The following is a 25,838-nucleotide window of genomic DNA, read 5'->3' on the forward strand; positions in this document are numbered from 1 at the left end:
GGGGATGGCTACTACTTATGTTTAAATGATAAAAATCAATAAACTATAGAGGTTAAAGATTTTTGCATCAGCCACAGGAATGACACAACTGTATTTTAAGTGAATGCAACATTCCCGACTGTTGATCAAGCATGAGTGCACGCACAGATTTTGTGGTCTCGTGCAAAGACTGAACACTTGCGCACTTCCCTTTCCTGCCGCAGTGTTACTCTAGCTGCACCTTTTTGCAACACTTTTGTTAACGGAAGTCGATTAAAAATGTGGGGCACTGAATAAAATTTGAATTTCTGCCAAATCATAATATTCAACGTCAACGAGGAAACGCTGCTCGGTTGCCATAGTTACAGCAGTCGAAACACAACGACTGTCGCAGCTGTTCGACGATAAGCAACCCGTGGGTTAGCTTTTTCCTCTCTCCACCAGTTTTCTTTAATTGCCAAATGTTTGCACCGGTGATGCCGACAGTTCCTGTTCAGACAGTTTGTTTTGGGAGCTCGCAGGAGAGGAGACTGTTTCCTCTGCACCGTGCGCCAGACCGGCTGAGCCTCCAAATGCCTCAACAGGGACTGCCGCACGTCGGCCCGGGAAGCTATGACAACCACGAGGTTGGTGCCAAAACGCTTCAAAACTTCATTTTTGGGGCAAAGACACTAAACTTTTAAATTTTAACTTTTTTTCTTTCTATTCTATACATGCATTATGTCCAGCCTATCGCTAATGTTAATGTATATGATGCTTTATAATAACCCAGCTACAGGAAGTGCCCTAATGGCTGCAGAGCTGCGAGACCTGATTCCAGGTGGACTTTGACTAGACATACACAACGAGTTATATGTGTTTATATTCAGAATAATGATTTACAATAATTTTATAAGGCAATGCTTCCAAATATTGGATGGCTGTTTACCTTATTATATATTTTCTTATTTAATATACCTTTCCATTTTTAATCACAGTTTGGCACCATACTTTATGATATACAGAAGACACCTGGGAGTAAGAGAGGATATGGTCTCTCTGCAAGGACTGCTGCGCGCTTTCCACCATGTGAGAAGGTACATATTACACAAAGGAGTTACCTGTTCTACTGAGAGCACATTAAGAAGTGTATTAACAGTTTTTCACCCCACAAACACTTTGTGCTTACTGCCTTAGACTGTATATAAAGCCTCCAGGTCTGGAAAGTTACTCCACTGCATTAAGTGCCTCAAATTAAATCACCGTCATTTCTAATGGCCAGCAGGGGGCGACTCCTCTGGTTGCAATAATAAGTTGGCTGTACAGAAGCCACCCTACTTTTCCCCTGATTTATGACCTCAGTAAACCCTTTAGAGAGTTCAGTATTATTTAAGGTTTCTCAACTCTATGTTTCGGCTGTTGCTATGGGGTTATATTTTTTCCCTTTTGGAGGCAAAATTGACTATTTTAGGATCACAGACAGTAGAACAGATGGACACAGCTTCCAGGTCTGACCACTGTGGCTGCAGAAGGACTTGTAGTTATATATAAGTCTTTTTAGAAGTTGGCCTTTGGCTCCCTGCTCTGTTGAGGAAAATGTCTTATGCTTGAGTAAATTAAACCCCAACTGACAACTGGTTAAAAGTAACTTTATTACAATGATGGTGCTCTAGCTAAAACTTGTTTGGAAGTTGTTAAAATGCTTTCTATGCAGGTCTAACTCTGCTGCTTGCTTTATACCCCTTTAAGATGTCATACTTAATTAGAAGGTCTTCATAATCTTTCTGATCACCAGACGGAGACCCCTTCACCGTGGCAGTACCAGCGGGATCAAAGTGGTTCCGGGGTCGTCCCTCCCGGCAAAACACCTTTCAACTCAACAACAGAGAGGTTCAGAAGCATACCGCGTACATGTGAGGGGACTCCGGGGTGAGACAGAGAGAAACAGACACGCGGCTGAGATGTTATTCTGCTAAACTGAGCTGACAGGTCCTATTTGCTGACAGCCCTGGGACATATGCTTACGATGGAGGGACAAACAGGAAAGTGAGCTGGCCGATGTGCTTTGGGAGACCAGACTGGTCCAGACTGCCTCAGCTAAAGAAGTCGTCACTCAGGGTGAAGGTGAGTGAAGCACGTTTGCAAACTTACTGACACGTGCTCAGTCTGTGCATCGTTACTCAGAAAAACCTATCAGCTCAAAGCTCGTGAGCCTTTAATTTGGGGCTGAGGATAGGTGTACACAGCTCCACACTAAAACTGCTGACACCCTTGTTTTTTCCTCACAGCTTCCCAGTGAAAAGGAGAACCTTAAGCAGAGGAACAGAGCGGCCTACCTGAGTTTGTACTATTAACGCTAAAGCGCAAGCATGGAAGCTTATCGTGACCCTGACAAAGCAAAAAGATGTTGACTTTTTAAAACATTTTTTCCCTTTAAATTTGCCATTGACAAAACAATGACAAAATGTGATTAAAAAGTGTCGAAAAGTTGAGTGTCTGTTTTGTTTTTTTAAAGAAACTCATTTTCCTTTAATTACAAAATGACAGGATTCCTGTATGTCGCACAAAATTTTAAACAAAGTGAGTGCTTGCTGAAAAAAGTGACAGTTAACAACAAAATGAGGGATCTCCTGTAGAAGTCTGTCTGCAGTACTGGTCCCACTATTGAGGCAAAGCAGCCGCTGGTCTTGGCTCACGCAGCAGGTTTCAACCTGGGCCGCTCCTCTCTGTGGAGGGAATCGCTGACTGGACTGCTGTAAGCACCAAAGACTGGGGCAAATATGAGTCTGCTGCTTTAAGCGGTCTCATTTCTTCCTCCTCACTTTGGGTTTCTTGACCGGCCGGAGGTACGGGTTGTCGATCATGTTCTCTTCGCTGGCCTTGGCGGATGGAACAACGCCGCTGGGAGGAAGCATCGAGTTCTCTTTGTCAGCTCCTGGATCATCCTGAATGATGGAAACATAAAACAAGGAAAGTGAGCGGTGTATTTAAGGGCATTCTGGGAAACATTTCTTAGCAACTTCTTACTAAGTGTTGGGATGGATGCAAACTTAATATCTAGATGCCAACTGGGAAACTTGAGTCAGGTTACAGCCTAGGATTTCAGAAGTGTCTGTGGTTACTGTGTAGCTACAGTGCAGATTTAACACAGAAGTATAAATCACTTTAGATGTGATTAGCTCAGCTTAGTATAAAGACTGCAATATGGGGACAAAACTACCCCATTAAAGTTTTTTTTTTTTTTAAATTGCTTCCAGTAACAATCAACATAATAACTGTAAGCAGTTAGAGCATGAAACTCCCTGAAACCACTACTTTCTATAGTTATTTTTTTGTATGGATTAAGTAAAAGAAACAAGTTGCCTAACTTCAGAAATGTGTTTAGCTTCATTTTAATACTTTAGTCACAATCTAGCCGTTTCATCCAATTTCTAGTCACTGTATTAAGCTGAGCTAACTGTATTTTCACATTTAAAGGGGGGCTGTTATGCACATTCCAGCTTTCTACCATGATTCATTATTCAAAATAATCCTTATTAATCTTTTAGTGGGCCTTTCTATACCCTCCCTAAATTCAAGTGAGTCAATCCCCAGAAAAATCCCGCCACCTTAAATCTGGCTGCCCCTCCTTTAAAAAAAAAAAAAAAAAAAAAAAAATGCAGATGGTTGGGGCTTCTGTGCTCACAGCCAGAGCTGCGCGCCATATTCAGGATATTCACTCTCACATATCTCTCACCATCAGACAGCCAAGTTTGTGAGCCAAAAGCTCAGGCGCCTGTGCTGACCTCATTATTTGAAACTTGTTTACTGTTACAATGGTGGCAGCTCATATTAGAGATGGCAGAAAATAAGGAAAAGCATTACAGGTCTCCTTTAAAGAGCAGATGTGAAGGATATCAATTTTCAAATCTAATTTTTAGCAAGGAGCAAAACTATCCAAACTTAAAATTATTTCTTGAAATCCAGTGATGTCTCGGTGACAAACGAAATCAACCAGAACATGTAAACAACTTGAACCCTATGAAATTAAAGACCTCTTTGTTCACAAAAACTCCATTACTGAAGGCTTGAGCGCCCTTTATTTCCTAAGAAAATCCACTGGTTTCTGGGAAAAGCTTCCCTTCAGGAAACGTCTGGCACGTGTTTGCTTATGTGCCTGTGGCTCCTGAACTGAGACCTATTCTCTCTCTCAAAACCTGACAACCCTATGCATCTGCTGTAGCTTAATACTGAAAAAAAATACTGTTATCATGGTAATAAAGTGGATCTGACTTTCAGTTAAAGTCTCTCAGGCTAATCTGCTGCAGTAACAGCAAGAGGAGAGCCAGAAAATTTAGAGATCAGATGATTTTCTCTGGCTGCCAGCATACTTCTTTATATGCTTTATGGAGAATTTTATTTTCTTCTGTTGCTTAAATTATTACTGATACAATTTAGATGAAACACAAAGCCAATATGTATGTATAAAACAAAAGTTTAAACATTTTATGAAATATCCCACGGAGCGCTCATGGCAGACATTTAAATGCTTTACATTTCCTAGATATGCTGCTCATACTATGAACAGTGAAGCGCACCACATCCCAGCTATGAAGACTTACAGTGATCACGTTTCCTGTTGCGTTCTCGCCATCAGTCTGGTCGTCCTGCTCAGAGGAGTCTGTCTCCTCCAGAGACTGCAGTTCCAGCTCTGAGGGCAGGAGGGCGCTGAGATATGGGATGGCAATCGGCCGTGCTGCGATTACTGACAACAGTCACGGGGATTAGAACTCGTGAAAATGCAGCGAGTTTCATTCAGTAACATAAAGACATAATCTGGCTGGAAATAAAGGTCAGCTTGGTGAGAATCACTCACATGGGAAGGCAGTGATGTCATCTTTGAACAGGCTTTGAGTTTCTCCGGTTTTGGCCATGAAGCGTGTGAGGGCTCGTTCCACGTCTCTCCTCTGTGTTGCTGCCTTCTCTCTCACCACTTGGTAGTCTGACACAGGCTCTCTGAAAGTCTACAGGAAGAAAAACTCTTAAAGGGGTTACTTTTTAGTATAATTGTGCTGCTACAACAATACATATTTCAGCTTTCTAGGGATCTCTGTAATGAAGAGGAAAAGCTGTCACTCACAGGTGTTTTGATATACGTGTGAGGGTCGGGGAATTCTGGGAAGTGGCCAGGGATGTGGGGCGGATGTGTGCGTTTCTGTCCTGCAGACAGCGCTTTGGGAGTCACTGGGGCATTCGTTACCGGAGCTGAAATTTAAATAAATAAAAAAAAAAATAAATAAATAAAAAACATTTGTCACATTTAAAATCACTGGGCTAAAAAAAAAGTAAATTAGGAAATCAAGGCCCACAATCTGCAGAGTTGAGTCCCTACTTACGGGCAGTTATGACCATCCTTTGTGATCTTTTAGCATATACAGGCAGAGTGTTGACATTGAAACCTTTAATGACAAGCAGAATAAATCTAATCAGTTTTGTGGTCTCTCAGCAATGTTTGGACCACGTGCTGGTTTACAGGAGGTCTTACCCATTTCAATAAGCGTGACCACTGTGTCCGACAGGGTTGGGACGCTCCTGGCTGTGTGTTCACAGTATGCTTTGGCGCATCGACCTATTTCAGTAATATCTAAAAACAGGGACAAAAAAAAAGTATGAATCAAAAACCAATTTTAAATTCAAGGGAGTGTTGATCCTTTTAGTTGTGTAAAAGCATGAAGGCAGAAGTGGAATCAACTATGCCTCAGTTCTATTAAGCAATGGAATTCCAGTATGGTACTGTGATAGGACGCCACCTGTGCAAAAAGTCCAGATGGGAAATTTCCTCGCTACTATATATTCCACAGTCAACTGTTTGTGGTATTTTAACAAAGTGCAAATGATTGGGAACAACAACAACTCGGCAATCACAGAGCAGTGTCAGTGGATGCTGAGTCACCTACTTTCTGCAGAGTCAATTGCTTTAAGACCTCCTAACTTCATGTGACCTTCAGATTAGCTCAAGAACAGTGTGTAGAGAGCTTATGGTGATTATGGTGCGGGTTTATTTTTCAGGAGTTGGGCTCGACCCCTTAGTTCCAGGGAAAACCTGATGGAACACCTTTGGGATGAATTGAAGTGGATGCTGTGAGCCAGGTTTTCTCGTCCTACATCAGTGTCTGACCTCACAAATGCACCTCTGAAAGAATGGTCAAAAATTCCCATAAACACTCCTAAACCTTGTGGAAATCCTTCCCAGAAGAGTTGAAGCTGTTATAGCTGCAAAGGGCGACATCATATTAAACCCTATGGATTAATAATGGGATGTCACTCGAGTTCATTTTTGTGTGAAGATAGACGAGTGAATACTTCTGACAATATAGTGTATGTATAAGTAATCTCTGTGAGACAAAACCTCAGGCTTCAGAGTGCTCTAAATGCTCAGTTTTTTCTAATGCTGCATCTGTATGATGTAATAGAAAGGGGATAACATGGTCATTTCATGCACACATATCTGGCTGTGAGCACAGAAATCCCACCCACCAGCCAATCAGAAAAAAGCTGACTTTAAAGCAGGGTGGCCTTAAAAGAAGAGGAGCCAAAATGGTCTGTTTGAGACATAGGTCAGCCACTTCAGCTTCATACATACAGCTCTGCAACATCTCAGTGAGGGTTTCCACAGCTGCCTTCTCTGCACTCTCAAAGCCACACTCGGTCAGCAGGGCGCTGACAACGACCTGCAGGGTACGACGGCGGGCCAGGTAGTAGTTCTCTGCAGGGCTGGAAGCGGCTTTACCAGCACCCCCACGCTGAGACAAATAAAAGAAATATAAATAAGAATATACAGCAGAAAGTTATATAGAAATCCAATGGTCTTCATAAGAAAAGTATCTCACCACAGCAACACCAAGAGACACAAAACCCTGAGGATTAAAGGCCCCTTTAAAAAGCTAAGTAAACAGTTTCATAATCTTTAATTGACTTACAGCTACAGTGCAAATTTACATTAGCTTTTGTAATTTGAAGTTTGAACAAACACAGAGCAATGAGCCAAGCCTCGAAAATGTATCACATACTGTATAATATTGACCTTTCCTGGCTGTTAAAAGTGTGTGCGCACCAATTTGCACCTACACTAATATTATTACAGCTATTACATGTGATTTTTAACACATATAGTGGCAAGGAGATGTGAACCCTTTGAAATCATAAAGTTTTCTACATGAAATGGTCATAAAATGTGATCTGATCTTCTCTTTGATCCAAGTCACAGACAGACTCAATCACAAGTGTTCTTACTGAACGTGCATATTAAACGTGCTGGTGGTAAAAGTAGGCGAATATCTGCGTGAATCAAAAAACACATTTTGTTTATCTGAAGCAATTCTATTAAGAATTACTTTTGTGTAGCATCACTGTTCCGCTTTATCATGGAGCTCTTACTGAGCTTCAGCTGGTGGACAGTATTATGTAAGACACCGTTGCAAAATTGGGAAATTGTCATATTTGCTATTGCAGCAAACTGTATTGTCCCAGAGGTACTAAAGTAGCTCCAAACTGTAATGCCCACCCCAGTGATTAGCCTGCAGACAGTTGCAACAGTTTAGTCCCCCAGTCACAAAAAAGTCAAAATGATGACACACATGCTGCAAATGCACATTGATCCTCCTCCTGCCATGTGGACAGAAGACTTTTGAAACCTGCTGCTGCATTTATTGAAATGGTTTTTGAGGATATCAGCAATTTTTTGCTGATATCCAGATTTTTGCTTTTATTACCTTTTGTGTTTTTAGAAAACTCTCCTGAACTTTTTTTTTTTTAATGAATCAAAACTTACTTGACTGGTTAGTGTCATGGTTAGCTTGTGTCAAGGTCATTGTCTCTAGCAAGCACGTGACATTTTATTTGATAGAGGAGTCCAAGCAGCCACACACAGACCAATTAGTTTTTTTGGTTTTTTTTTATATATCTTTTATAAGATGAACAGAACAGGCAAATGCATGATGAGACCATAAAAGGGCTAATGACAGCTCCTGAAATAGCTTGTTTCTGTGTTCTTATATGTAAAAATGTGTAAATGTAACATCTGTTGTGTTGTGGGACAAAGGTGCCCACATATGCTATGGAAAAAAAAAAAAAGTCCATTAACCTTTCAAAAACATGTAGTTGCTGTTCACATTCACTGGAATGTGATTAAAAAATATATATATATTTTTTTTACAACAGTTGCATTTTTCTACCATGAATACATTAAAGGTTTGTTGCATTGCAAATTGCTCCAAGGCTGGTCTATGTTACATGCATAAACCAAATTCAACCAAATAAAATACACTTGATTAGTGTTCAGACTGTACCAGGAATAGAATGCATTCAAAGACAAACTCTGAATGATTCCATATTTTCTAGTATTTACATTTAAGAGCACATTTAAGAGTATAAAATGGAGCAGCAGCTTTCTGGTGCTGGAAGAAAAGCTTTTATCGGAGAATCAACCAACTGTCAAAAGATCAAAACTCATTGATCTTGATTGATTCAACAAAGACTTGCTCTTTGGCTCATATGACGATCAGACTCATGGACACAAAACATTTGCTTAGTCACATGCAAAACCCTTTTTTGGTGCCTTGTTACACCGTGTTCACTGTGTTCAAAGATAATAAAACAGTTGATAGTAAAACTGTTTCTAAAAACTGTGTTGAACTCCTTTTTTCCATACACTAAACTGGCCAAAAATCAAGGGACTACACTTAAAAGCAGCAGTGATAATGACACTGAAATACAGTAGATCATAAAATATTATTAGACAAGAAATTTGGTGAGTCTTACAGTAACGATTCTTAGATGGTTTAAATCTTACCTTGAAGGCAGGGATTATTTTGATATTTATGAATCAGAGACACTACACGGAGTCCCCAAAAGGATCAGTTCTTGGGTCCCTCCTATTAATCTGTATGCTTCCTCTTAGTGACATCGTTCAGGAATATAAGATGGCTTTTCATAGCTATGCAGATAATACCCAGATTTATTTGGTTCTCTCACCACACGACTTTGATCCTATTGATTCATTATGTTTAAGTGGACGCCTGGATGCAGCAAAAATTTTCATCAAAGAAACAGAGACCAGACTGAGATAGCTGTACCACTATTATTATTATTTCTCTTTTCCCCTCTTTTATGTTTAATCTTATCTTGTAAAGCATCTTAAATGACTAATGTTTGAAAGGTACTATATATATATATTGTCTAAAATCTTATCCCTAGTAGTTAGCAGATAGATGGAAGTTATAAGAGCTCAAAATTTGGTTGGTCTAGTCCAAAATATCTCTGAAAAACACAAAAAAGTTTTGCTAAAGTCCCCCGTCTCCCGTAATTTAGTGTTTGTGGTAGCAATTTCGATTCCATTTATCCATAATTGTAATTCAGACGAGGATGTAGCCATATGTTAAGACTAATCAACTCATAAAACGTACTTTTCCCCCCGTCACTGTAACGCTACAAACATTTATTCATACCTACTAGCATTTAAAGTTGATGCAGCTCTTACGGGACTGAATTATACTCATTTAAAGTTATTAAACGCGGTTAGGACTTGAGTCTTGTCTGACTGTTAGCCAAGCACCGTGAATCTGACTACATCCGCCTTCTCTGAGACCGTCAAAAAAAAACATTTCTTACCACTCCCGCATTCAGAGAACCTCCCGACACCACAGCAGGATCCGCCATCTGCAGCTATTTGAAATCTCCTCGCTGTATTAATGTGATTTATAGCAACAACAGCTGTATGTCCTTAGACCGTTTAGCCGCCGTTAGTAAACACGGCGTGAATGCATGACGTAGTTTCCGCTGCCCGAGCGGAAGATGAAATTCACACACGCTTTGTTTGTCTGACGCCCCCGAGTGTTCATCTGTAAAATTACACCTGCTGCTTTTTGATGGATGTGAAAAATGAATATACATGGCTTTTAATGTTTGTAATACAAAACAACTATTTTGAAAATGTGTCTGAAGTCTTTTTAGACATTTTTCAATGTAAAAAAACATTTTATAGGCCTAGGTCTAAAATTATTGCATTAAGTTAGGGACATAATTAGCAGAGTCATTGAGATTAAAAATTACACCAGTTGTACTTTTTTAATCCCCTTTAATCAGTACTTTTTTCTCAATTTTTTATTATTAGAACAAGAGATGCATTCTTTGACATAACCTACTCACAGATTATATCAAAAGCATGGCATGAGACTGTTGTTAGGAGGAAAAAAATATATTTTTATTCAGGTGCAAAACAAATTGAATCACACACATTCCACTTTTCAACACATCTATCACATCACATCACATTCACAAGTATCTGCTGCCCAGCAGCCAAACATTACTGTAACCTGCAGTCTTCAGTGTATCTTGTCTCAGCCAGTCAACAGGAGCACACTGCATGTTTAACCAATTTTTAAAATAAAGAATGGGTACAAAGGGACCATTACCACACAGTGATTTGATTTACCAGCAGTACCCTCAACTGGAGTGTCCATTGAAGTACAGAGGAGAGAGTTTCTTTAAGAAGCATGTAGGCGATTGGCTGAGCTTCTCCGCCTTGAAGTCAAAAGATATTTGGCTTTGTCGTCGGGCATTACTGTTTCCATCACATCCACAACTTCAATGTCAGCAGAGGCAGAGTGTGACTTCAACACCTGATTCTTCTCCTTCTTCTTCTGGATGATAAGCTCTGCTGGTTCATCCTCTGCACTGTCCCTCTCCACAAAGGGCATGAAAGCCATCTCCACCAGCCCACCGACCATACCAAGTATTGCCAGAGTAGAGCCGAGCAGATAGATCTTCAGCAGGCTCCGACTGGGCCTCTGTGTCAGCATCTCCTTAGCAAATGGGATGATCTCGCCGATGTTTTCCATGTTTGGTTGTCGATGACTGTGGAAAGAAAAGGGATACCTGTGATCAGATACTCTGCCCAAGAACAAAGATTAACTTCTGAAAGTGAATCAGTTTGAGTAAAATGCAAAAGTTCTAGATACACAAAAAGCATACTTACTTACTTTGAAGCACACAAGAAAGTCTCAACTTTTTCTTAGAGCTCTGTTTAATCAGGCTTTGCAGGCAGCAACAAGGGCAGTTCCTGCATATTTAAACCAAGTGCAGCCAGGTTAACGCCCACGCCGGAGACACAATGAATATTCATGAGGCCACTTGTTCTCCAATTGTTTTGCTGGAGATTAGGACTTGTTTGGGTAAAAGGGCATAGAACAAGAAAGCAGACAGTTCTAATCCCTGTATGTGGTGCAATGCATGTGACGTGACATGTGGCCTGAACTCTGCATGTGCAGCTGATGCAGTAAAAATTATATTGTGCTGACAATAAGTAATGGTTTGCTACTTTAGTTGGTACATTATCTGCATTTAAAAAAAAAAAAACCATCTCCAAGCACACACTGGCACACTTTATGTGCTAGAAAAGGGAAAATGAACTGTGTAAACAAATAGTTAATATGTTACTGACCACTGAACAACTCGTGTTCTGGGTTTGTGCTGTCTTACCATGCACATTGATCTTCATCAGGAGAGCTTCATTAGTGTCCAATAACAGTATGCAGGACTGTAGAAAGCCAGTCCCATTTATTGGTTAATTGTTATTGTCTGACAACAGTATTGGTTACACATAGAATACCCCCTATTGAATAGCAGTAGATAAGCTTTATTAGACGATAAGGGTCAATAGAATCCCCCAAATCATGCTGCCCTGAGCTGCTCTGCTCCTGAGCTAAATCTGTCCAAATGTTGACAGTACGTGTGTGTGTACGCGTCTCACACTCTCTGCCCTTTGAACCAGTTCCCTGCTACACGAGAGTAGAGGTGAGCTGGGAGGCGAGTTGGGAAATGTGTCTGATCTTTGTCACAGAGACATCGTCACCGAGACATCTGCATATTGCTTCAACATCTGCGCACCAGTTGAATCATGCTTAACATTTTATCCAGTTTGATTTTTAGCCGTGTTTCAGGCGGGTGGGGGGGGTGGGGTGGGGGGGAATAATAGTCATTCACATTTTACCTACCATATTGCATATTAGTGTGCATACTATTGAAATAAACTGCAGCAAATAAACTGATTACTCGTTACATTACATTAAATCAATATGTTTGTCCAGTACTTTGAGATCTACAGTGAACGAGGAGGTGAAGACTTTATGTAAAGAATTTCTACTATTTTATGGGTAAAAAAAACCAAACATATTAGGTAAGAAGAATCTAGAAGAAAATACTAAAAACTACCCGCACTACTTCTGCGCTCCGTGGCTAATGCAGTGTCAACCTCTCACCGCATTTATCCTCCTTTGGATTGCAGAGTTTCCTAAAATATTGCAGGTAATAACGCCAGAATTAGGCAGTCGATAATGTTCCTCTTTGAGCAGCTCAGTCTGAGTTCTGGGCACTTATGTTTGTCACTGCTGGGAAAAATGTTGAGACTGTTTGGAAACCTTTGCTCCACTTTTTATTACTTCTGCTTGAATAGAACAGCCTGTCTCTGTTCTAGACTTTACCAGCTCACCATGCTGTGGTTGAGGGGGAGGTTTATGGTAAGTGTGGATGTGAAAACTCATTCAACAGGAGCTAAGGGGAGAAGGAGTTCAGATACACAGTATGCACAATGTTTAAAGAAAAACACTCAGTGTGAAAGGAAAAATAAACACACAGTGATCTGTTTTTTTTTTTTTATTATTTTGGACATTTTAAAACTGAGCTGAGTGTTTGATTTGTAACATACTCTTTGCAGAGATTCACAAATAAGGAGATCTTTTCACATCTTTTGATCAAAGCTGTTTAAACCTGATCACAAGAACATGTTTGGTATCTGTTGGCTTACTGTAATTTAATTTGTATGGAACCTGCTGTTCTAAGTACTTTGCTCTCCGTAATCCTGACTGTGCTGGAACAGCTGAAGTACAGCCTGCTAATTGGCTTGCTGGTTAGATTAACTGAGGATACCAGCTCAGGTTAAAGGAGTTCCAGTTTATGCCGTATTTATTTTTAGAATGATGCTAAATAACAAGCGGACGGCAAGTTTATGGAAAGTCGCAGAAATAAACGAGAAGAACGAGAAGAACGAGAAACTATTAGAAAATAAATGCTTTTCATGCAATCTGTAGCCTCAGTTTCCTGTTTTTGGCTGACAGGAGCGGCACCCACTGTGGTTTTCTGCTGCTGTCACCCGTCTGTTTGGCCAGAACCACCAAAAATGCCACTGACTGGGATACTGTCTCTCTTTTTTTTTGTGCACCATTCTCTGTGAACCCTAGGGATGGTTGTGTGGGAAACTTTCAGCAGATCAGCAGTTTGTGATATATGCAGCCCAACCCATCTGGCCACGCCCAAGAAATCACCTTTCTTTCCCATTCTGACGCTTTGAACTTCAGCGGATCATCTTAATCATGTCTCCATGTCTAACTGCATTGCACTGCTGGCACATGATTGGCTAATTAGAGTGTGATAGGACAGTGAATGTATGCTGGCAGTTGCTTAATTTAACTCTACAAAGTTTACCATTAATTTCAACCAGGAGTGAAGGTAAAGACAACTGCAGCAAACAATTGCAGATCCTTTATTTTTGAGTATACAGGAATCCCAGTGTAATACATATATAACATCAATATGGTTAAATGCAGCATTACACAGCCACACACAGAGACAAAAAGCAGACTGCCCAAAGTAAACCACTTACAATGAGTGAATAAACTTTTATAACAACAGACTTTACCTGAATGTAGTAGAGTTCATGGCATGTAATGAATATACTTGTGGCATTTACACTGTTAATGATAGGTTTGTTTAAATATACATTATTATGTCTTTGTTTTTATTTTTAACTTGTGTTCGATCTGCTCTATGTTATTCTTAAAAAAAAACAAAACAAGCAAAGTTAAAAAATAAATAAATGAAGCACGAAGAAAGTAACAAAAATATGAGACAACTTTACAAGAATAAATTATACCAGTATGGCTTAACGGATGCAGTAAACATGCAGATTTCTTTCAGATATATTCTAGTGTGCTTATAAATGCATATTGGCTATAGGATAGTGCTTTACACATGATCAAGTACAGTAATTTGATGTCATTGTGTGTATTATTTTAAACATGTAATCATGTACACAAAGTGTTCTGATGATCTGATTGCTGCCTGATCAAAAACCAGGAGTCAGGAAGAACTTCACCATAAACAACATGGACGTTCAGCTGCAAGTGAGCCCACGATATCCAATGTGTCTCATGCATCTCAGCGTATGAGTTTCATTGTGGTTTGTGTGCTCTGGTGTGGGGTTTTTGGGAAGCTTCATAGGCACTCTCTCCAAAATAAAACGTCCCACTCAGATTGTGGCTCTCCCACACCGTTTGAATCAACCACTTCTCATTCTCAGCACCTGGGAGCTGCTGACGCAAACCAGCTGCATGCTGGGTCAAAACAGCAACACTGACCTGCAGAGGGCAGAAACGCATTCATGGTGAGAAATGAGCTCATATGGAGCTGAAAATGAAATAAAATACACACAGTATGCCCTAGACTGTTTGTTTTGGTCTCCCCATGTCACAGCCAGGATGTTACCACCTATACCAAGTATTACCTGATAGACACTCTACCTGAATATCTTATTGGAGTTGAACAATAAAAGTACAATATAAATATAAATATTATTTGATCATTATATGCACATGCTTTAAGTGAACCTACCAAGTAAAATGTTTTTTTTTCCACGTAAACCTCCATACAGGCTTCACATGATGGCGCAAACACCGGTTATAGTCTTGCCATTCTTGTTTTTGCCATATCTAAGGAGCAAAAGAGAAAGGTTTCATCACACGTCAGTCAGCCTTGCTATGATCTCAAAAGGTCAAAAGTCACAATGTGAGAAGAGATGGATACAAACCCGTTCAGGTTGGCAGGCTCTGAGTGGTACACATGCTTTCCTTGCTCAGCTATCGTAGGTGCGTGGTGTGAATTGCACTGGCTCTGACTGGTCTTCAGTGGGTGGGAATGGCTCTTCAGTTCAGCATGGCTTGGGGGCAGGGATATGTGATGTGTCCCCTGTACATTCTTGCTGACCTCTGGCACTTTGGGCTCGAGCTTGTCTGGATCAAGATGTTTGCGGTTTTTCGTCGGGGAGGACACATCGATGACCCTTATGTCGGGGATACTGGCCTGCCTCAGGACCTGCTCTGAGTGGGCCAGCTGCAGCTTCTTCATGTGGTTGATAGCAACAGCAGCATTGTAGGCTTGCTGTAAAGGTGAATATAAAAAAAGTGGTTGAAAAACAGCCTAGCTTCACTTTAGATGGCCGTATAAACTGTGATGTCTGGGAGACATTCAATGAAATGCTTGTTCAATACAAAATGTGAATGCTAAAAATAATACATTCATGTTTTAGTTTTTTTTTGTTCCTTTCTTTTTTTTATATAACACTGTACAGCCAAGTGAATCTGGTCTCCTTGACAGTAAATGAACTAAATCAGCCTTTAGTGGCCTTGATTACTCAACAGTATCTTATTAAACTCTTCCTTGGTCAGAAAGGACTTAGGCAGGCACCCAATTAATCTGCTATAAACTGCAGGTACTCAGTAAGCTTACCAGATTGAAGCCAAGAAATTAGTGCAGACTTACCTTCCACTTGGACTTGGCAAAATTCTTTTGAATCTGAATGCTGACAGAATAGTAGATGTCCTGGCTCCGGGCCGTCTTTCCAATAATCCTGGAAAACGGATGACGGAACAGAAAGCATTCATTACAACACAATCCTAAATCCACATGTCACTGGTGCTGTGCAGGTAACTTGTTACCTCCTGTGTGCAGCGCCAAAAAAATGTTAATTGTAAAAAAGCAATTTTTAGATTTGAATTATTACATGTTAACGGTTACAGTAGCACTTGAGAAATTTTTAAAAATATGGCATTAATCAAGCCTCATGCGCTGTGCTCATGACACGCAAATGTATCCCTAATATGGTAGGGATCTGTTTGTGAGAGGCAGCCAATTTGAAGAAAAGGGAGAGACGCGATTCTCTAATCATCAATTAATTGATGTTGGAATAAAACTGGAAGAAGAAGAAGAAGAAGCTAAAGACAGTGGATGAACTAAGGGGCGGAGCCTTTGTCAGACAAATAAGGATTATGTTAAACTGTAAATAATGTGAAATTGTTCTACTAGAGTCCAAGAATATCAACATGGGGGAAATGAGCTTAATATAATAATACAAAGCAAATGAGTGATAATCACCATGGATGTCTGAGCGCTTGATCTGTAGTGTAACGCATCTTGGGATTCTTCTGCATCATGTTGCGTATAAAATCCTTAGCTGAAGAGAAAAAACAGCAATAGATACATTAGAGCTCAGACAATCCTGAGTAGAAACACAGCCGGTCTGTGCTATCGCTCAGTGCGATTACCAGATTCAGAGATGTCGTCCCAGAATGGCGAGTCAAACTCGTACTGCGCCTTCATGATCTTGGAGAAGAGTCGCGTCTCGCTCTCTTCGTAAAAAGGGGGATAACCGCAGAGCCTGCAAAACAAAAAAAACAAAACACAAACATTCAGTGCATGTGTGGACTCAGTGTGCTTTATCTTTCTGTCAATAGGTAACTGTGTCACTGCATAAGACACAGCAGGGGGTCTTTAATCAGATGGTCTTATTGCTAAAGGAAAAATCGTGGTGAGGAGCTTTCTACTTACAAGATGTAGGTGATAACTCCAATAGACCAGCAGTCAACGGCGTTGCTGTAGGGCTTCTGTGCCAAAACTTCTGGAGCTGGTTAGAGAAAACGTTAAAGTTACATCAGTGATTACTCAAAAAAGCTCGTGTAGGTATCAGTAAGTCTCTCACTCAGTGAGTGTGAGATTATTTCTCTAAAATAACCAGTTTCCTTACCTACATATCCTGGGGTGCCACAGGCTGTCGACATGATGCCGTTGTCTACCACCTTTGACAGGCCGAAATCACTGATCATGATCTTGGAGTTTTCGTCCTGGCTGTAGTACAGGATGTTCTCGGGCTGCACAAGGAAAAAAGCAGGCAGGAGAGCTGTTGTGTTATTTTACCTGCAGCGGAACAAATTCTTGAATAGCTTATTTTCTATAAGTGTAATGAGAGCTGGACTTAAAAAAGGGGAGCTATACTTTTTTGCAAGTGTAATGCCACTAAATACTAAATCAAGTATGTCAAATTATTTCTCGTAAAACACAAAAAACAAGTCTCCTGTTTAAAGAGTTTTTCTTTATAATATTGTAAGGTGCACTCTTTACTGTCTAATATACCCTCACCTTTAAAATGTTTTCAATTGGTGTTATTTAAATAAAAAAAGGGGTTTTATTTGGTGTATCATTACAAAAAAAAAAGAAAAAAAAGAAAAGAGAAACCATATATTTAAACGAGATCATCATGTTATGAAGGTCATACCTTGAGGTCACGATGCACTATGCCATTTTGGTGCAGATAGCTGACGGCCTGCAGCACCTGCTGAATCACACTGCTGGCATCCTTCTCTGAGTACACTCCCCGGTCCAGGATGCGGTCAAACAGCTCACCGCCTGAAACCCTGGTATGGAGACAACACCAGCATCAAAACTGCAACCTAATTTTCCTTTTATTGTGATAATTTGATAATATTTTATGTATGAGAACTGGAATACTCACAGCTGCATGACAAGATAGTAATGTGTTCGGCTTTCATAGAAATCCTCCATCCCCACAACATTCTCATGTTTAATTCTGCATGAAAAAAATAAGATGTTTTCATTATGACATTGCTTTTATAGATATCTCAAAGTTCCACATACTTTCAACCCTTAAAGCATCCAAAAAAATAAACATATCAAAGACAGTCCTCCTCCTGCGCTCAGTTCTGGGAGATGAAAGCTGAAGGCTCATAAAAATTCACGTGAATTACCTTCTCAGCACGGCAATCTCATTCTCCAGGTTGAGATCCCGCTTCTGTTTCTTCTTCACACACTTCATGGCAAAAGTCTTCCCCGTCTTCTTCTCCTTCACCATGTAAACCTCTGAGAATGCCCCACTGTTTATTAACATAAACACATATCGAAAATGGGTTAGTGATGATGTGTTCACTGATTGCTTTGAAACAGCACACCACGTCTCCCCTGGTAAGGGGAAATGAGCCTTCTGTCTTATTAGAAGAGGGCCGTTGTTAATAAAATATGGGCGCATTAACAGCACGGAACATTGGCCTCTAGTGTGTCTACTTTATATTGCTTTCGTGCAGCTGGGAGAAGCTATTGTTTCATTTAATTTCTCAATTTGTGCAAACGTTAAATGTTATTGGTTTCCAGCCAACTTTTATTTGCAGGGGCTCAAGTTTTAAATGCATTATTTTTTTATTTGTTTTATGACCTAAAATATAGTAACACAAGTCCCATTTCCTGCATGAGGAAATATTACAGGCTTAGCAGGACGTTGGGAAATGTGCTATTTTCTTCCTCCAGAGTTAGGAGCTAAGAAATAGAGCATTAATTTCCATAATGCTGTTTTTGTAGGACATGAACTTCAGAAAGTGGGAATATCATCCAAAGATCTTTCACATTGCTGCAGATGTTTGTGCCTCACGACTGGAAACATTCAGTTTGGTTTAGGTGAGGGAACTCACTGGATAGAGTATGAAGGAGGCAGAATATCTAACACCTACTCTCTAGCTGCGTATTCACCAGATTACTACCTGTGCTATTTTCACATAAGTGCAGCCGGACATACTGACTCATACTGACTCATACTGACTTCCTGTACTACGGAGCAGGCAGATGAATGAATGTTTAATTTCCAGGTTGACTACATCATACATTCTGCATTCTCACGGGCATCTCTGTCAGGCAACATCAAATTCAAGGATGCACTGCATCTGTGAAAATGGTTTATGTGAAACATTAAGACTTGATTAGCTTTGCTTGGACTGGAAACTGGGATTATCAGAGATTTACAGAGATTGGGAACAGCGTGGAACTTTCTTACCTCCATAAAACCACAAGCTATTTTTTGTACAGATTAAATATTAAAGTTATAGAAGCTAGGCTAACTGCAGCATACAGGTGTTACTTCTCACTGACTGAATAGACAAGAGAGTCAAATAAGTATTTAGTCCATCTGTAAAAAATGAAATTTATTAGATAATTGCATTTAATGACTTTAAAACCTCCTGTTATATAACCACGGTTGTGGATTTTGTTATTAATTCACCTTGTCTTATTGCATCATTTAGGGAAGAAAACATCATCTCATTAAAAATAAATCCAGGGCAGAAATAGCAATATCAAAGGGTTTAATTAAGATCTTGTAAGGACCTCTGTGGTGTAACAATTCACATGTCAGGGGGTTTATAATTATGCTCTGTACTGATGCATCCATGCTATCTTCAGCGTTGTCTGGGAATAGCTGTTCTGCCAGGTGGATTAGGTGCTTTATCCATGACGCAACGGAAACGGTGGAAGGCTGGCAGCTCCAGGCACAGAAGGTCAGAAACGGAGCATGTGCAGATACAATACAGGCCAGGTCACAGACAAGTGCGCAGGACTATGGGCAGACTCTTCCCACACTTATATAAACTCTAATTCCAGCTCAGAATGGCAGACAGGAACAAGTTGTCCCAAAATCCTCATCATAGAGCACTTCACATCCCTCCTCAGCTGCTTTAATTTTTGTTTCTGCTTGAAGAAAATACTTTGACTTTCAAGGAAAATCGCCAATCAGGCCCTGAAAATGAACAATGTCTGCAGCCACTTTCAAAAAGCATAAGGGCAATCAGAACTCACAAGAAATCACTCGAGTGTGCAAATTTGAGTGCTTAAAATTCAGTACTGACTAAAATTGCACTGCTTGTCAGTGCACTCTGGTGGTTCTTCTGAACCCTGAATAAACTCACTCCTTATTTCCAGGAAACCATTAGGATGTTGTTTACACTGTGTCTGATGAGGCCCAATGGGAAACACTACAAAATCTCCCGTCCCTTCTGGATTGTCTTCCTTTTATTGTGAGAGAAGACAAAAAAATTCACCTGGGAATGGGCATGTCATTCAGGGAGCTCGCTGAAAGCTGGGGGGCTCAGACAGCAGCAGTAATCCAAATCTGTCTTCTCTTCTAAGGGAGGCGCTACAGAAATAACCTCATTCCAAGTCATTTAAAATCTCTTTCTCCCACTTTTCCACAAAAGTATTGGCTATTCAAATTGTTTGGGGGGGAATGAAAATAATTGTTGCAAACTAACAGAACTGATCTGAACCAAATCAGATGACGCTCTGTGCTCAGGAGGGCCTCGCCTCCTTCACAGTCCAATCATTGATGATGTGTTAGATAAAACCTCTTGGCAGCCTCTTCAGCCCTCAGCACAGCACTGCTCTATTTTCTCACTCTGGCAGCACTTTAGCTTACATCATGGTTTACTGTTGGCCTCTTATCGGTTGTTCTCCAGTCAATTACAAAAACACTGCTGCTGATTTTTATCACTGCTGTGGCAGAAATTATAGGTGAGCAGGTGTGAACTCAAAGTATGCTTAATGCAAAGTTAGATGTTAGAAAGGATTAACAGGTGATTCTTATTGAAGAAGAAGAAGAACTGCAAATGAGCCAGAGGTTCTAGGGAGCATTTCTTCTGTTCTTCCCTTCATAGCTGACTAAACTGTGATAAATACAGCTGGTTCTGAAAAATGTCAAAGTCGCCTCACTAATGATTAATGACAAAAAAAATACTGCAACACAAAGAGTAACTAAAAGTGGTTATTTTTCCTGAAATGTTGGCTCTCACTGATGAAAGCTTTGAGAACCCTTGACCTTAATAATGAATCTGCTGTCTTAGCTGTACCAGATTTATAATCAGATATTTTGATTTTCCTCTGTTTTGTTTGCATAGAAATAACCTTTTTGTGAATGAACTGCTGGATTGTCTCCAATGCCTGGATCCCTCCAGAAAATCGGTCTAATTCCCCAACAGCTCGAGCGTCTCGCTGTCCAACACTTAAGTAGAGTAAGCCTCCTTATGCCAATACAATCAAATCAGTAATCTGTTCTCTAATTCAAACAGCATGTTTAGGGCTATACTCGTGTTATCCAGTGCAGTTCATCTGAGTATCACCAAAATGTACCATCTAGTGGTGTAAAATATTCCCGAGGGAAGAAACTCAAAATATACAAAACTGTTCCTAAAATATTTTTAAATTTTAATCAAAGGAATCTCACAGTGAGTTTAATGTACTTACGATCCCAACTCCTCCATGAAGTCAAAAATCTCTTGGATGTTTTCAGTGTTCTTCTTCCACACATAATCGGCCTCTTGACGACCCATGTCTGCAGGCGCTTCAACAGGGAATTCTTTTGGCGTTAATGAGAAAGGAAAGACATAAGAATAGAAGTCACTTAATGGCAAAGCAATAAAAATTGCCCTTGTTTCCTTAGTTTTGCTGCATGCAAACAAAATAATCCAGGCTCAATGTTAAGATTCCCTCATGATCATCATAATCGTAAACAGAAAGTCCTCTGGGATTACTCATGACAAACCAGCGATGAAGGTTGGCATGTCTGCTGAGCTGCTCAGACTCTCTACAGGAGGGTGCAGCTGGTGAGACTGCGTTTGTCAGCCAGTCTTTGTCTGGCTGACAAAAGGTTAGCTCACTAATCCGAACTGTAATTAGCACACAGGGAGGTGTGGTTGCCCCACATCAGCACCACATGATAATGTACCATAAAGCTGTGCATCAACAAGGCTGAAAACTAATCTAAAAAGGGGATGAGAAAAGTAAGAGTAGTATGTTGCAGTTGTTTCCCTGCATTTAAAATAATAATAATAATTTGAAAAATAAACTAACCTTTAAAAAGGTTGTAAAATGAAACTTTAAAAAAAGAAAATTCCCTGCAACTGGGGAACATAGTGAATATAGTGAGAAAAATACCTGTATTTGTTAAAATAATGAACATCCTAAAGGATTTTTAAAATGAGAAAGAATGACTTGTTGAGTAGAACTCAGTGTACTGAGGAGGATTAGGAACACTTTAAAAGGACAAGTTACTTAGTCTGATTTCCTGCCCTCTTTTCTCTTATATAATGGATTAACTGCCGATCTGTATACCTGACCACGTCAAAGGTTAAAGGAAAAAATCCTAGAACAGCCTAGAACAATAAATGAAAATAAATGTCTGACCTACTAAAAAAAATGGTAGCTGCTGAAAAATGGCATAAATGCATACAATCTATGAAGAGATGAAGAAGAACAGTTTGAACTAAACAAATTAGTTTCCACAATAACCAAAACCTACAGCTCCAATATATATTTTATTCTAATGGACACAAGCCGAGAGGATCTGATATGATAAGGGATTCCTGTTGTTCACTCCTCCCCTGCAGTACTTCTTCCTTTCATCGTGAGTCTGTGTTTTTATTTTAACAGCGCAGATCAGCAGATAAAACTCAGCAGATGATCCAAAACCCACAGTCAGCCACGCAAAGCTCATTTGCAAAGTCAAAACCTGCAGCAGTGATTCAAATTTCAACGCCTTTACGAAAACTTTCACGTTATCTTTCTGTTTACAGCCCAGACACACGGCTTTGCAAAAAGACAAAAAAAACCACACACGTTATCTCAAAGATGGGCACACTGATAAGGATGGAAAGCAGAGGGTCAGGCTGCTCTGTCAGCAGATACGTCCCGCGCGGTGCCTCACGATACAGCAGCGTGCATCATGCAAACCAAGTTCGCTGCGGCATCTGTGGAAAGATCACTCTGCGGCAAAAAGGCCAACGATCAGACGTTCAGATCGAGCCTGATCACATCTCTCACGCCTGTGCAGAAACACTGCTCAACACACGCAGGTAAATCTACTCAAGATCCTAACGCAGAACATTTAAAACTACTTAATTTAAGCGAAGAATACAAATTGGGCCTCTGTCTCATTCTAGGATGGAAAGAAAAGAAAGTCTCCAATCTGCAGCCCTTCAGGTTAAACCACAGATATGTGAGACATCTGGAGATATATAATTCTTTTGATAAAGAAGAGGTTCATTCACAAACACGCTGATTGAGACTTACCCAGAGACTTTGCGCTGTTGGAGCTCTGCTCTGACTCTCCTGCCGAAAGCTCTCCGAGGTCTGGGCAGATTACTTTATCTGGGACCTTACAAATACCTGTTGTCAAGTCGGAGATTACATCCATGAAGAAAGCCGACGGGAGGGGCGGAGAGTCTCACAGGTGCCCATTCAGACTTGTGGAACAGTTGAGGCTGATGCAGTTGCTGCCGCTGCTGCTGCTGCATCACATCTTTCCACGCAGTTTCAGGTTTTATAGAAAACAGCGCTTCCTGCATAGAAACCACCTGCTATTGTTAAACAGCACGATTCTTTTAAAACAGCCCACGCCTTGCTCACGACAAGGAAGTAGACCGCATTTTGAAATATGTGGCGAGGAGTTACGATGCTCAAAATAACATAACTTAGAAAATATGGCAACGCCTGCCTGAAAAGGCACCATTTATAAAGGCTTTATAAACTGATTGTTATTCAGTCGTTTATCAATTATAGTGTTCGAATATTGAGTGAAAGTGGATTTACTGCAGCTTTGTGTCTGTAATTTCCTGGTGTCTTAATTAATAATGTAAGAATGACGTGTCAAAATGAATGTTTTGCCTTTAAAACTAGACAGCATTCACTTATAAATGTAGTGCATTTAAGTCTTGTAACTCTTTTTTTTTTTTTTTTTTTTTTACAATAAAACACAGAAAACATCAAATGTCTGCACTGAGAAAATCAATAATTTTAAGAAATTTTTTTTAGCTCATTTTGAATTTAATGGCAACAACTTGTCTCAAAAAGGTTGGGGGAGGGCAACAAAAGTCTATAGGACCATTTTACAACTAATTAGGTTAACTGGCAACAGGTGGGTACCATGACTGGGTATAAAACTCTGCAGGTTGGCAGAGGTTCACCAACCTGCAAAAAAAAAACTGCATCTACAAATTGCAGAACAATTTCAGAAAGATTTTCTTCAGAGTAAAATAGCAAAGACTTTGAATATCTCATCATCTACAGAACAGCCGATCATCAAACGATTCAGAAAATCTGAAGAAATCTCTGTGTGCAAGGAACAAGGTTTAAAAATCAGCAATGGATGCCCCTGATCTTTGGGCCCTCAGCCGGCACTGCTTTAAAAACAGGCACTTGGCAACAGAGGGAAAGAAAAACTCCTTTTTAACAGGAAGAAACCTCCAGCAGATCCAGGCTCAGGGAGGGGCAGCCATCTGCTGTGATCGGTTGGGGCTGAGGGGACAGACAGGACAAAAGACATGCTGTGGAAGAGAGCCAGAGACAATGCTAAACAACATACTACATCTATTACAGCAGCATGGCTTTGTAGTTGAGGAGTCCAGGTGTTGACCCGTCCTGTCTGCAGTCCAGACCTTTCACCATTTGAAAACATTTGGAACATCATGAAATGGAAAATACAACAGAGTAGATCAAGGATTGCTGAGCAGCTGGAATCCTATATAACACAAGAATGGGACAACATTCCTCTCCCAAAAGTCCAGCTATAGGTCTCCTCCAGATGTTTGCAGACTTTTGTTAAAAGAGGGGGTGCTACAAAGTGGTAAAGATTATTTTTCTTCTTAAAATGGTGCATTTTATCTGTAAAATATGGATTTATAAGATTTGCAAATCATAGCATTCTGTTTTTATTTACATTCTACACAGTTGTAGTTGCAGATATTTCACACCTGGGCCGCCGTCTGCTTTAAGTTACAATGTGGCATCAGCCTGTGACAGTGTAGCATTATAATCTGCAGTCTGCAGAGGCAGCCTTTAACTGGCTTATGCATTAATCTGCATTAGGTGCTCATGTAACCTGTCACAGAGGGAACCACAGTATGCAATGACAACGGAGAGGTCATGCTAATAATACTGCGGGCCTTCTCTATAGAGAAGACTCACCCTTCAGCAACTTTTATAAAGCATGAATCTTTTCTGAGAAATAAAGCAATGCAGACATAACCTAATGGTAAATCCTGTGGTGATTTTATCTGCCATCCAAAGCTACAGTATTAGTCTGCAAGGACAAGTTTAATAAAAGTGACTACCTGTGCATTTGTAACATGATGCAGATGGACAGAGAATGTCAAAATCTGGCCTTGTTGTCATGGATACTGGTTCGAGATGATGCAACATTCCATTTAATTTTTTTTTTTTTTTTTAAGAACTATAAATAGTTGAAGTCGTCTTCAATCAGGAGAGAAAACATATCGGTCAGCAGGAAACAGCCACTTTCATAATGACTGTTTCAGGTTTGATGACAAAAATGACTAAGGAAATACTTCAGATCTGATTAAAATGTATGAAGTTCTACTCTTTTTTCCAAACATATTCCAACTGACTAAATGGATAGATTTTCATTTTTTAAGCGGACCTGTTGTGTTAATTGAGGGGCTTTGGTGCAGCCCCTCAATTAATCCTCTGTCTGAAGCAAACTATTTTTGCCCCTCTCCCCTTTAAGGCCACCCTCCTTTTTAGCCAGCTCAAAAAAAAAGATTCGAACAGCTGGTGGGTGCCTGACGAGCTCCTTCTGGGTGCTCTTACTTTCTCTGACAGTCAGAAGAAATGCATGTTAGGTTAACTGATGATTCCAAACTGATCATGAACAGTTGTTTGTTCCTCTGTGCTCGTCCAATGATTGACTGCGGACCTCCCAAGGGTGTACTCCCCCCTGCCTAAAGTCAACTGCAACAGGCTCCCGCCTCTCCTGGATCCTATTGAGTTAAGAAAATGGATATATCATGATAAGGTAAATTAATATGCAAACCAAATGGAACATTGCTAATAGATAAATTATACACACATGAATGGTGGTGGATTAAATGATTACCTTATCAAGTTGCTTT

General features: G+C 40.1%; 4 protein-coding genes across 6 annotated transcripts; 1 reads left to right on the forward strand and 3 right to left on the reverse strand.

Annotated features, from left to right (window-relative positions):
• The first annotated feature begins 324 nt into the window (after nucleotides 1-324).
• Nucleotides 325-2,427, forward strand: LOC115783034 (protein pitchfork). Its single transcript, XM_030733634.1, has 5 exons — nucleotides 325-605; nucleotides 957-1,055; nucleotides 1,754-1,887; nucleotides 1,965-2,082; nucleotides 2,247-2,427. The coding sequence occupies exons 1-5, from the start codon at nucleotides 441-443 to the stop codon at nucleotides 2,310-2,312; spliced, it is 582 nt and encodes a 193-aa protein (XP_030589494.1). The 5' UTR covers nucleotides 325-440; the 3' UTR covers nucleotides 2,313-2,427.
• taf8 (TAF8 RNA polymerase II, TATA box binding protein (TBP)-associated factor) lies at nucleotides 1,881-9,780 on the reverse strand. Of its 2 annotated transcripts, XM_030733633.1 has the most exons (9): nucleotides 9,607-9,780; nucleotides 6,581-6,740; nucleotides 5,483-5,581; nucleotides 5,334-5,396; nucleotides 5,078-5,202; nucleotides 4,814-4,961; nucleotides 4,560-4,702; nucleotides 2,732-2,903; nucleotides 1,881-2,649 (listed from the first exon to the last, which is right to left on the reverse strand). In XM_030733633.1, the coding sequence occupies exons 1-8, from the start codon at nucleotides 9,652-9,654 to the stop codon at nucleotides 2,763-2,765; spliced, it is 927 nt and encodes a 308-aa protein (XP_030589493.1). In that variant the 5' UTR covers nucleotides 9,655-9,780; the 3' UTR covers nucleotides 1,881-2,649; nucleotides 2,732-2,762. The 2 variants fall into 2 exon arrangements, with proteins under 2 accessions (XP_030589493.1, XP_030589492.1); XM_030733632.1 differs by having other exon boundaries at nucleotides 1,881-2,903.
• Nucleotides 9,781-10,094: 314 nt separating this feature from the next.
• g0s2 (G0/G1 switch 2) lies at nucleotides 10,095-11,111 on the reverse strand. 2 transcript variants are annotated; one of them, XM_030733892.1, is made up of 2 exons: nucleotides 10,973-11,111; nucleotides 10,095-10,851 (listed from the first exon to the last, which is right to left on the reverse strand). In XM_030733892.1, exon 2 carries the CDS (start codon nucleotides 10,833-10,835, stop codon nucleotides 10,482-10,484), a length of 354 nt encoding a protein of 117 aa, XP_030589752.1. In that variant the 5' UTR covers nucleotides 10,836-10,851; nucleotides 10,973-11,111; the 3' UTR covers nucleotides 10,095-10,481. The 2 variants fall into 2 exon arrangements, with proteins under 2 accessions (XP_030589752.1, XP_030589753.1); XM_030733893.1 differs by having other exon boundaries at nucleotides 10,977-11,055.
• A 2,406-nt stretch (nucleotides 11,112-13,517) lies between these two features.
• On the reverse strand, nucleotides 13,518-23,125 carry camk1gb (calcium/calmodulin-dependent protein kinase IGb). Its single transcript, XM_030732795.1, has 13 exons — nucleotides 23,002-23,125; nucleotides 21,178-21,289; nucleotides 17,868-17,993; nucleotides 17,615-17,689; nucleotides 17,378-17,516; nucleotides 16,850-16,973; nucleotides 16,654-16,729; nucleotides 16,371-16,483; nucleotides 16,201-16,279; nucleotides 15,589-15,676; nucleotides 14,858-15,207; nucleotides 14,662-14,759; nucleotides 13,518-14,408 (listed from the first exon to the last, which is right to left on the reverse strand). Exons 1-12 carry the CDS (start codon nucleotides 23,123-23,125, stop codon nucleotides 14,705-14,707), a joined length of 1,461 nt encoding a protein of 486 aa, XP_030588655.1. The 3' UTR covers nucleotides 13,518-14,408; nucleotides 14,662-14,704.
• Between the last annotated feature and the right edge of the window lie 2,713 nt (nucleotides 23,126-25,838).

Source organism: Archocentrus centrarchus, chromosome 7, assembly GCF_007364275.1.
Source record: "Archocentrus centrarchus isolate MPI-CPG fArcCen1 chromosome 7, fArcCen1, whole genome shotgun sequence".
Classification (NCBI taxonomy): Eukaryota; Metazoa; Chordata; class Actinopteri; order Cichliformes; family Cichlidae; genus Archocentrus; species Archocentrus centrarchus.